At 44.9% G+C, this 10802-nt stretch overlaps 4 protein-coding genes across 4 annotated transcripts; 3 read left to right on the top strand and 1 right to left on the bottom strand.

The window, feature by feature from the left end:
* The first annotated feature begins 1060 nt into the window (after positions 1-1060).
* Positions 1061-1559, top strand: LOC110680531 (histone H3). The gene has a single exon (XM_021856327.1). It carries the CDS (start codon positions 1094-1096, stop codon positions 1502-1504), a length of 411 nt encoding a protein of 136 aa, XP_021712019.1. The 5' UTR covers positions 1061-1093; the 3' UTR covers positions 1505-1559.
* Positions 1560-2678: 1119 nt separating this feature from the next.
* On the bottom strand, positions 2679-3275 carry LOC110680529 (histone H2A-like). Its single transcript, XM_021856325.1, has one exon. The coding sequence runs from the start codon at positions 3222-3224 to the stop codon at positions 2727-2729; it is 498 nt and encodes a 165-aa protein (XP_021712017.1). The 5' UTR covers positions 3225-3275; the 3' UTR covers positions 2679-2726.
* Positions 3276-3378: 103 nt separating this feature from the next.
* On the top strand, positions 3379-3753 carry LOC110680547 (histone H2B-like). Its single transcript, XM_021856341.1, has one exon. The coding sequence runs from the start codon at positions 3379-3381 to the stop codon at positions 3751-3753; it is 375 nt and encodes a 124-aa protein (XP_021712033.1).
* Positions 3754-6035: 2282 nt separating this feature from the next.
* Positions 6036-6449, top strand: LOC110680546 (histone H1-like). Its single transcript, XM_021856340.1, has 2 exons — positions 6036-6185; positions 6243-6449. Exons 1-2 carry the CDS (start codon positions 6036-6038, stop codon positions 6447-6449), a joined length of 357 nt encoding a protein of 118 aa, XP_021712032.1.
* The last annotated feature ends 4353 nt before the right edge of the window (positions 6450-10802 follow it).

The following is a 10802-nucleotide window of genomic DNA, read 5'->3' as shown; positions in this document are numbered from 1 at the left end:
CATGTGGCAGTTCCTCGTCCGTCACCGAACGCGAGGCAGTTGCCACACTGCGTCACGTCCCGTTTCTTCGGGCGGTAGCGCTCCCATTCCACCACGATGTGGAAGAGCGCTCTCACCCTCGTCAGTCCCGCCATGGTGGTGGACCCCTTCTCCAAGTGGGCCAGGTAGAGCTGGTCCCGATGTCGTCCTCCTTGTGCTCTCCGGATGGGGAACACATTCGTCGGCTTGAGTCCAGCCGCCTTCATTTCGTCCACGATTGCCTCCGGGGTGAACTCGGCAGCCCTCGGACGAGAACTTTCAACGGCTTGCTGCCGGGGGCATCGTGGGTGTAGAATTCCACCCCTTTTGCCTTCAGCAGCTTGCCGGCCTTGTCGTAATCGGCGCCGGAGGCGCACATGATCTTAGTGCCGGTATGGCACAGCTTGAACAGCGGCCGGATGTTGTTGGCCGCTAGCTCGGATCGCAGCGCCGAGAGGTCCTTCAACGCCGTGAAGAGGGGGGAACTTTCGCGCCCGGGGGGCTTGGTCCACAGGCAGGGAGGCAAACTGGTTGTTTGCCAGCAACCTGCTGTACGCCGCCGGGTTGGCATCCTCATTTCTTGCGCGTTTCGGCGCGCTGGTCTGCCCACTGTCGGCCAGCGGGGCGGGGGTCGAGGCGGAGTCCGCCTTTTGCTTCCTGTTGCGACCCATCGCTATGGGCCGCGGTTGCTCTGCTTGCAGAGATGCCTTTTGGCTAGCCACCCCAAGGAGGTAGGTCAGCGCCGGAGAGCAGTCGCGGGAGCGGGAAATCGCGAAAAGAGCACTTCGCACACGAACGGAGGAGAATTCGAACTTGTCTCGCAACTCAAAAAGACACGCAACCGTTCACAACGGCAGTTCGATTCGGAATGATGGGGCTGCGCCAAACACTAGCGGCCACTTTTATACCCACTCGAGGGTTGAGTTCTTCTTTCCTCTCTTGCTTTTTCTATTCTTCCGTGGCTTCCGATTGGTTGCCTGCATCGATATGAGCATATAAAAGAGGACTGCCTGGTTTTTTGACCCTCATTCTGTCGCCGTTTGGATTGAAAGCAAATTAATCATCATCTAACACAATGGCCCGTACCAAGCAGACTGCTCGTAAGTCTACTGGAGGAAAAGCTCCTCGCAAGCAGCTGGCTACCAAAGCCGCTCGCAAGAGCGCCCCAGCCACCGGAGGTGTCAAGAAGCCTCACCGTTATCGGCCAGGAACCGTTGCTCTGCGTGAAATCCGTCGCTACCAAAAGTCGACTGAGCTGCTGATCCGCAAGCTGCCATTCCAGCGTCTGGTTCGTGAGATCGCCCAGGACTTCAAGACCGATCTGCGCTTCCAGAGCTCGGCTGTCATGGCCCTGCAGGAAGCGAGCGAGGCCTATCTGGTCGGTCTTTTCGAAGATACCAACCTTTGCGCCATCCACGCCAAGCGTGTCACCATTATGCCCAAGGACATCCAGCTGGCTCGCCGTATCCGTGGAGAACGCGCTTAAATTCGGTCTGCATTATAGTTGCCATTCTCAACAAAACGGCCCTTTTCAGGGCCACTAGAGCATTCCCTAAAAGAGTTGTGTGAGCAATTTTCCCTTCAGTGTACCTAAAACTGTTTGTTCCCCTGGGGGAACGATTACTTCCTAAAGCCCCTTGACCTTCCTCCTACCACCGAACGATCATACTCTCAACACTGATGAGGGAGGTACGTCAACCAACCGACAACTCGAGTTGTCCCTTCATGCTTCGCTTTGCACACACTTTTGAATGTGCATCTCCAGCGCGGACTTCATTCTCTGGTACCGGCCGTATGTTTCCCCTTCTTCTTATGCTCTTTTCCGGATTCAGAAGCTTTCCCAGCTCGCCTCCCCTTGTTGCTACAAACTAGACAACTCGAACATCCAACATTGAAAGTTTGACCGTATGATTGAAACGTAATCTTTGGCTTGTTTACTTTGAATCACACCCCTATGATAGTTATAATTGATAATTATAATTGTGGGGTTTGGAAATTGATTGATTCCTTTAATATTAGGAGCTCCTGATATAGCCTTTCCTCGAATAAATAATATAAGTTTTTAAATACTACCTGCTTCATCAACTCTTCTATTGTCAAGCAGTAGATAGTAGAAAATGGGGCAGGAACTGGATGAACAGTTCGTCCCCTTGATGCTACAACTAGATAACTCGAAATTTGAAATTTTTGACTTCAATACGTCAAAACATTATTCTCAATTAGGTTTGCAAAATATCCACAGCTCATAAGCGTGTGATTAAAAATACATAAGTTGAAGTTTATTTTCCAATCATATTCTCTTCACCTTGAAAAACGGTTATATTTTCAAAGTTGCACATCTCAAAATTTTGATTTTCGAGTTATCTAGTTGTAGCATTAAGGGGACGAGTTTACCCTCCTCTCTCTGCAGGAACAGCTCACGCAGGGCTGGCTGTTTCAATGTTTTATGTTTCTGTTTCGGCAAATTGAACTCCAAAAATCGAAAGTTCGAGGTATCCCGAACAGAACATTTAAGAAGCCCAAACGTTTCCCCCCGGAATCTAGGAATTGATTCAGAAATGGTCATAATATGGCCGATATCTCTTCATCGATCCTCTCTGTGGCTAAATTAGATAAATCTGCAATATTTCAACAACAACTCTCTAGCGGTGGACTGGATATTGTCGTCCTGAAAAGGACGGTTTTTGGTTTGATGCACGCAGTGTAACTTATGCCTTCTTTTCGGTTTTCTTCGGCAGCAAGACAGCCTGAATGTTGGGCAGAACACCACCTTGGGCGATGGTAACACCGGACAGCAGCTTGTTCAATTCTTCGTCGTTGCGGATGGCCAACTGCAGATGACGGGGAATGATTCTGGTCTTCTTGTTGTCACGGGCAGCGTTTCCTGCCAATTCGAGCACTTCAGCGGCCAGATATTCCATAACGGCAGCCAAGTAGACTGGAGCGCCGGCACCGACACGCTCGGCATAGTTGCCCTTCCGGAGCAGACGGTGAATACGACCGACTGGGAACTGCAATCCAGCGCGGTTGGAACGGGACTTTGCCTTTCCCTTAACTTTGCCTCCTTTGCCGCGGCCAGACATTTTGTGGTTGAGTTTGAGTGGACTTGAGAAACAAACGTTCACGAAGCGTACGTAAGCGGTACTGATGGTAATTTCGCGGATGAGGGTATCTTTTATACATGCGTAGCCCTGCGCTGCACTCATACTAGGATGGTACGAACGAAATGGATGAAGTAGCAAACGAAGCGAAGGGGCGGAACAGCGCTCACCATTCTACGGGTATAAAAAGAAACCGACTGGTTCGGTCGGGCATCAGTTTCAGTTTTCGTTTGGAATCTAAAACAACGTTAGCAGCACGATGGCACCGAAAACCAGCGGAAAGGCCGCGAAGAAATCCGGCAAGGCCCAGAAGAACATTGTCAAGGGCGATAAGAAGAAGAAGAAGCAGCGCAGGAAGGAAAGCTACGCCATCTACATCTACAAGGTGTTGAAGCAAGTTCACCCCGACACTGGCGTTTCGTCGAAAGCCATGAGCATCATGAACGGCTTCGTCAACGACATCTTTGAGCGTATTGCCGCCGAAGCCTCCCGCCTGGCCCACTACAACAAGCGTTCGACGATCACATCCCGCGAAATCCAAACCGCCGTCCGGCTTCTGCTCCCGGGAGAGTTGGCCAAGTACGCCGTTTCGGAAGGCACCAAGGCCGTCACCAAATACACCAGCTCCAAGTAAATGACAACCAACACTGCGTTCAATCACACCAAACCAAAAGGCCCTTTTCAGGGCCACTATTTCAATCCCGAAAAAGAGTTGATTTTGAAAATCTGACACTAGACTGTTTTATCACACTATTGAACCGACTGAGGTAGTGTCACGGCGGTGACTTCATACGTGACAACACCCCCCTCTCTTATCAGTTTGAATTTATTCAATTCATTTTATTTATTCGATGTTATCAGTTTCAGTATTGATTAATTATAACGATTACAGTTGCAGAGATTTGGATCCCCATTCAGCTGCGTAATAAATAATAGGAATTTAATTGTTAAGCAGTATAGGGAAAAATCTGTTCACAAAAAAAAACCCTAGAGCTAAGTTTTTCCATCAGTTTGAAATTAAAACAAGAAGATCCACTTCGTACGTTCAACATTTCTGCTGATTGCAAAACAAAACAAAATGTTGTGCCAGCCATGTTGCACCTTAACCACACTTCATTCACTAGCAGAATGTTTAAAGTTCAATATTTATGCTGATTGCCATGTTGCACCTTAACAACTTCATTTTTGCTATCGGTTGTGCTGCATGTTAGTAGTTTACGACAATTTTGACATCATAGGACTAGCTAGCTAGGCAGGCATGATGACAAGTTTCGTGGTTCGTTCGTTCTTCTTCTCAACGTACTGGAAAGAAGCTCATTATGTTTTCTAGCGTCCCATTACAAACGATCTCGTAAGAGCATCCCAGCAGTTCAGGCTATCATAATAACGTTTATCGAACAACAGTTGATGCAAATGTTATCGATCGGATAATCTCGATAATGCCATCAATCGGTTCCCATTGATGGGGCCCATTCACATAGTTCATGGGTGGGTGGTGTGTCTTCGAGATGTAACGGGTCAAACGAAATTGGGAAAACATTCTTATACACAATGGGTGGTGGGCGCGTTGCAAATGGTCATTGTTGGCGTTATGAAATTTGCGAATGATGGTGACATGACACGTTGTGTGGTTGCCATTCGGCTTCCTGGCTCGGGTGTTGCTCAGTACTAGCACGGACAGACACGTTGAACAGCCCCTGAGGGCACTGTACACAAAAATATATCTCGATCGGGGGAATGTAGGGTGCAGTTTCTACACCGGGAACACGTGCCGTGGGGCATGTTAGGGACTTCCGAGAACAATTTGTCGCGAATTCAGCGCGACATGTCCGGTACTACTGCCGCCAGAAGAGATTGTATGGAATGTTCATTCGATGCAACTGCAGCTAGCAAAACCGATGCCCTATTCGGGCAGATTTCGCACTAGCTCATTTGCAGATTCCCACCGCAGGGAGGGTGCTTGCTTTGCTTGGCTTGCTTCTTGAAGTAAAACATTCTCAGATAACTAGATCCCATAGTAGCACGTGCAGCTGTCCTTTTCCAATGCAGTTGCGCGCGATGGCTGAGGCAAATGCCAGCAATTTGCACACATTCGACCAACCAACAGTGCACAGGTGGAAGTGATTAGTGTTTGGTGACATTGTTTCCGGACAAAAATGGCACAAACTTGTGTGACTGACGTCATAGTCGAGCCAAGTTTTCGGTATGTTTGATGAAAAACATCAAATTAACATTGTTCAAAGTTTACTAAAACAAACGCGTAACATCGCTTGTCGGCACTGGGAATGACTTGTTTGAGGCTCATAGGGCCATTGACCACCGGCCATACTGGCTATACCCGCATGTCACCGTCGCAAAGAGCACCATTCATGTTGCCAAATTCACCAACCGCCCGTGCAGGGTGGTATTGTTTCAATAGTTCTATTGATTGTTTTATCGAGCAAAGCCACACCATATGGGCGCACGGGTGCTGTAAAGACATGTCTCAGCGGTGCTTCTCGCGAAACCGGCCCGATGTGCGATGACGGCTGCCTAGCGAGACTCCATGCACTCACGCAAACGGACATACTAGACCGGCAAATACTTAGTGCGATTACCCGGAAAAATGCGTTTTAAAAAAGGTGTTACCAAAATATGTACAATATTCGCGAACAGTCATCCAGTGGACGACCATGTCTGCATCCCTAACCACAGACGACGAAATCGAACACGCACTGTTGCCAGAATTTCCGTCATTCATTCGTTTACTATCGCCATCGTGTGAGTGTTACTCTAGGCTACCTATCGAGATGTCTGAAGTTGCCACTGAGCCGGCTGCCGCAGCCCCGGCTGCTCGCCAGCCAAGACCAAGAAGCCAAGGGCCCCCCAAGGGACAGGGCAAGCCGAAGAGCCGTCGACCCACCCCCAGTCAACGACATGGTTGTTGCTGCCATCAAAAACCTTGAAGGACGCAACGGATCGTCCCTGCAGGCCATCAAGAAGTACATCGCCGCCACTACAAAGCGATGTCGCAAGCTTGCCCCATTCCTCAAGAAGGCCTTGAAGAATGGCGTCGAGAAGGGGCAAGTTCGTCCAAACCAAGGGCACCGGCGCTTTCCGGTTCGTTCAAGCTGAAGGCTGAAGCTAAGAGGCGCCAGTGAGAAGAAACCGAAGAAGGCCGGCGAGAAGAAGGCCAAGAAGGCTATCCGGAGAGAAGAGAAGGCCACCAAGAAACCAGCTGGGGAGAAGAAGGCCAAGAAGCCAGCCGGCGAGAAGAAAGCCAAGAAGCCGGCTGCAGCCAAGAAAGCCAAAGCTGCTGTGCCAAGGCTGCCAAAAAGGCCGGTGGTGTGAAGAGGCTGCTGCTCCCGAAGCAGAAGGCACCAACCTTCCAAGACCCGCCCGCAGAAGCCCAAGACCCAAACCCGAAGAGGCTGCCCCAGCCAAGAAAGCTGCCGCGAAGAAGACCGCTGCCAAGAAGTAAATTTGGGACAGCAACCGTACTGTTGTAAAACAGTATCTAACATCCAATCAGTCCTTTTCAGGACTACCATCCAAGTTTAGAACAAGAGTGTGCACAGTCAATGATATTCCATTCCTCTCAGATTCACAGAGGGAAATAAATCCCCCCCGAAAAGTTACGTGCACTTTGCCCTGAATGGCGAATTCTTCCCGAACCCTTTCGCAATCAATAAAATTGGCCAATATGCAGCACTGGCTGCACTCACTGTAGCGGTGCATCCGTACCCAAAGCAAACCCTCACTAGAGGAACAGCTTTTGATACACTCGAATGATTCAAGGATTTGAAGACGTCTGTCGACTTAAAGGGCTCCCCAGATCTAGCGACTTTTTACGGCGACAGCGACAAAAAAAAAAAACGTCGCGATTTCGCTGATGCACTGTTTGATAAGCCACAGCGACGCGATTTCGGCAGCGATTCGCGTCGTGTCAGTCAAGATGGTTCCATAGAAGAGTGCTTGCAGCGACACGAACAACGAATCGTGTCGCTGTCGCCGTAAAACGTCGCGTAGTTTTGGGGAGCCCTTATTTAAATCGGGTTGAGATTCGTAGCGTTGCCTTGTGAAACAAAACATGTTTTCGCGGCAACCTGGAATCGAACCAAGGACCTTGCGATCGATAGGCCCGTGCGTTTTCAATACACTCAGGCAATGGACTATCGAAATACATTGGATGCACTTAATGAAAATTCGCCACAATAAATCGGGTTGAAATTCATAGCTTTGCCTTATGAAGCCAAACATTGGCAACAAAAAATGTTTCTCGCCAGCAACCCTGGATTCGAACAAGGACCTTGCGATCGTTGAGGTCTGTGCGTACAGCACGCGCCTACCGACGCCTGGATGTGAGTTGATGCTAAAACGAAACATAAAGCGTTCGTATGTCAAAATGCAAAATGTATGCATTTCGATAGTCTAGTTACAGGTCCGTACGTACCGGACCTACTGGGCAGGCCTGAGTATCGACATCCCAAGTAGAGCGGTCAAGTACAGTTTGCTGCTAATTACCAAAGTAATCTTGACAGCTGATCCAGTATGAGCGAACTGCCACTATTTTCCTTGCGGAATAATCAAATTACTCTTGTGGATGTTGCAAATTAAAATTAATTGGCAGTAAAATACTAAGCCAGGGATTGGCTTCTGAAAATCTCAATCTTTCGGGGCCAATGGGTCGACCTTGCTCAGTATGTTTGATTTTCGTAATCCAATGCTGTTCCACTATTGCCAAAGATGAGAGCAAATCAATAACAGTGTAACTGATTTTAAGCGTGATTGGCGAATCGAACGCCTCACATCCCCATCGCAGTTTGGGTACGAGAGAAAGAGAGTGAGCACCGCCGCCATTTGCTTGCGTGCACCGAGAAAAATTTGCGGCTTCGAAAATTTGGCCCTGAGCTCCTGACACTCAAATTGAAACCGGTAAATTACTTCCGCCGCTGTTACTACACGTGGAGCATTTTCCGTTGGAGTGAACGCGTCTTTCATTATCAAAATTTTTTGTGCTCATTCTTTTGATTTATTTCGCACATGGGGTTTTGCGAATGCCTCTTCTTCTTCTCATTTTCTTGGCCGGCTTCTCACTTTATTTTTTTATGTGACCATTTTGCTCACATGGCTTGTTGGGAAGTTGAACCCAGACACCTTCAGCATGGGTTTGCTTTGTAGCCACCGACTTTACCACTACACTAAGGAAGGCCTTAACTGCTATTTATCAACATTATGCTCTTCAAGTGCGTCTTACTGCCGAGTTTCAGATAATTTGGCCGATGCCAAAACTCCAGATGCCAAAATAAATCAGTGTTTCATTAAATTGATGTTTCTCTAAAGTAATTAAATCTAGGGTGAATTAAAATAATAAACAAACCCACACATGTAGCAGCATCTACCTTACCTATTCAATTTGTAATCGATTAGTTAACTAATGAGAGATTAGAAACTCTTAAAATGCTGTTCCCAAGGAAATCTGGATTTATTGTGGTATGAATATTCAACAACTTAGGATTTTTTTTGCATCCAATATGTTTGAGTGCAAAAACTTTCGGCAAGATTATTTTAGGCTAGTAAACTTTTCTTTCAAACTCTTGAGTCAAAAAGTTAGAACCAAGCTCAAAAAATCAAACAAACATTGTTTGGTACTACATTGCTAATTATTGAGAAAAGTGAAACCTTTTAAGAAGTTAGTACCGTAAAATGGGGTGTTAAGGACTCGTGGGGTTTTAAGGGATTGAACTTCTCCATCAAGTTTGAAAAGTCACAAAAACGTCGGAAGTCGATATATCTTGCTTGCTTTGTTCGGAGGATTGTGAGCTGCATTATGTGATCGGGGATATCTATTAATATTAGGTATTGTGGAGTCTAGATATTGAAAACGATTCAAACCATTTTTGAAAGAATTTTATTGGCAAAAAAGATTTAACTACAAAACAATGAAACAATATTAACAAAAATATGTGAGTAACCCAGAACATAAGTATATTAATTGAGATCACAACGCAGACAAAAGCTTTTGAAAATGTTATCTAGATTTCGCCTTTTAATATTTCTTATGGAAAAAGTTTCTTTTTGAAAGTTAGCGGGGTGTTAGGGGATTATCTTTTCTACTACTTTTTCCAAGTTACAAAACTCGTTCGATTTATGCCGATATATGTTCCATTATACTTTAGGCTTGTTCCGTGAAGTAAAGCTGCATTGTAAAGGTTAAGGGGACTATTTTGTTTGTTACTGAATATTACTAAAATGTCTAGCCCTGAAAATATGGGATTTTTTTTTTTTTTTTTTTTTTTTTTTTTTCTCAGAGGCACCCGAGTTGCGCGAAGAGTGAAACCAAATCTACCTATCGAACTGTCAAACTGTCTACCTATCGAGCAGACCAGCAAAACAAATAGGGGCTATTTTCGAAGACGAAGGAGAACAATCATTCAAAGAAGCAAATGCAAATATATAGGTTATGATCCTGTTGCATTTAAGTATCAAAACCAATTCAAGACAAATTCAATATCGAGTTAGGGAGAGTTAACTGTACCGTCAAGCTACCATTCACCGTGCATTTAAGAAAAATTTGCACTTCAAAAAAATATAAAACTATTCCAAATAATTTGAAGCGTACTAGAATACCACTACGTAGCGGGCAATTATATAATAATTCAGGGAAAAATCTAAAACTAGTGATGCATAACAAAAAATTAGTCAAAATTATGTTTGAAAATGTCATGTTAAGGTCGCCTCGTACCGTTCTATGTGTCACCATTTACCGTGCACACTAGTGCACCATTCACCGTGCGTATAGTTTTCGTCATGATTTGATTTTGTATCTTGAAGAAACGTTGTTAATGGAGCAACTATGTTGCTAGTAGTGTGCGCATTCATTTTTAAGAGTATTCAAATCTTCATTTACAATAAAAACTATACAAAGTTTAAAAATTGGCTAAATTATTATTTTTTAATTAAAATCGTTATAGGAGGTTTGACTGTATTGTCCAAACCATTCCATATTCACTTAAATTCTAAATATGAAGTAGTTTAATGACGACATAACAATAAATCTAATATTATCGCATAATTCCATGCCTTTTACACTATACACGGTAATAGGATCCATATATATTGAAAAGGATCCATTCACCGTGCATTTGGGTTTCGACTGAAACACAATAAAAATTCTAATTTGCATTAAATCTCATTGCTCATACGATGAAATACATCTTACTAATAATATCACAGTGAAAACTTGTTGAAATTTTGAAAAATTTCATACTCTATCGTTAAAATAAAAAATGTGATTTTTTGGCGTTTCTACTAAGATTGTTGCAATATCTCGTTATCAAACAGAATTCACATGATTTTGTCTACATAAACTAGGTTTTTCAAAATTATTTGTGGCAAAAACTACTTCGTTTCATCAGTTTTATCTTATTTTGCTGACCAAAGAATGATTTGTGAAAATTGTATGAATATTCTGTAGGAATTTGTATATGTGCACGGTGAATGGAGGCCGCACGGTGACTGGTGACTTAACGGTATATAGGTTATGATCCTGTTGCATTTAAGTCTCAAAAACAATTCAAGACAATTTTACGAAGTATTGACAGTTTCCAGATTAATAACTATGAAAGATTTAGCAGTTAAAAGAAAACGGTTTGCGTTTGCAGGAGTTCCAAGTTCGATAATATTGATGTATTATCTGATTGA

The sequence above is a fragment of the Aedes aegypti genome, unplaced genomic scaffold (assembly GCF_002204515.2).
Source record: "Aedes aegypti strain LVP_AGWG unplaced genomic scaffold, AaegL5.0 Primary Assembly AGWG_AaegL5_hic_scaff_1555_PBJ_arrow, whole genome shotgun sequence".
In the NCBI taxonomy this organism is placed as follows: Eukaryota; Metazoa; Arthropoda; class Insecta; order Diptera; family Culicidae; genus Aedes; species Aedes aegypti.
This window is presented reverse-complemented; position numbering and strand designations above follow the sequence as displayed.

Excerpts from the sequence above, each read along its gene's own strand:
- LOC110680529 (XM_021856325.1), bottom strand. The coding sequence starts at position 3,224 with ATGAGTGCAGCGCAGGGCTACGCATGTATAAAAGATACCCTCATCCGC.
- LOC110680531 (XM_021856327.1), top strand. The coding sequence starts at position 1,094 with ATGGCCCGTACCAAGCAGACTGCTCGTAAGTCTACTGGAGGAAAAGCT.
- LOC110680547 (XM_021856341.1), top strand. The coding sequence starts at position 3,379 with ATGGCACCGAAAACCAGCGGAAAGGCCGCGAAGAAATCCGGCAAGGCC.
- LOC110680546 (XM_021856340.1), top strand. The coding sequence starts at position 6,036 with ATGGTTGTTGCTGCCATCAAAAACCTTGAAGGACGCAACGGATCGTCC. Across the intron at positions 6,186-6,242 it reads ATGGCGTCGAGAAGGGGCAA|CTAAGAGGCGCCAGTGAGAA; the intron begins GTTCGTCCAAAC and ends TGAAGGCTGAAG.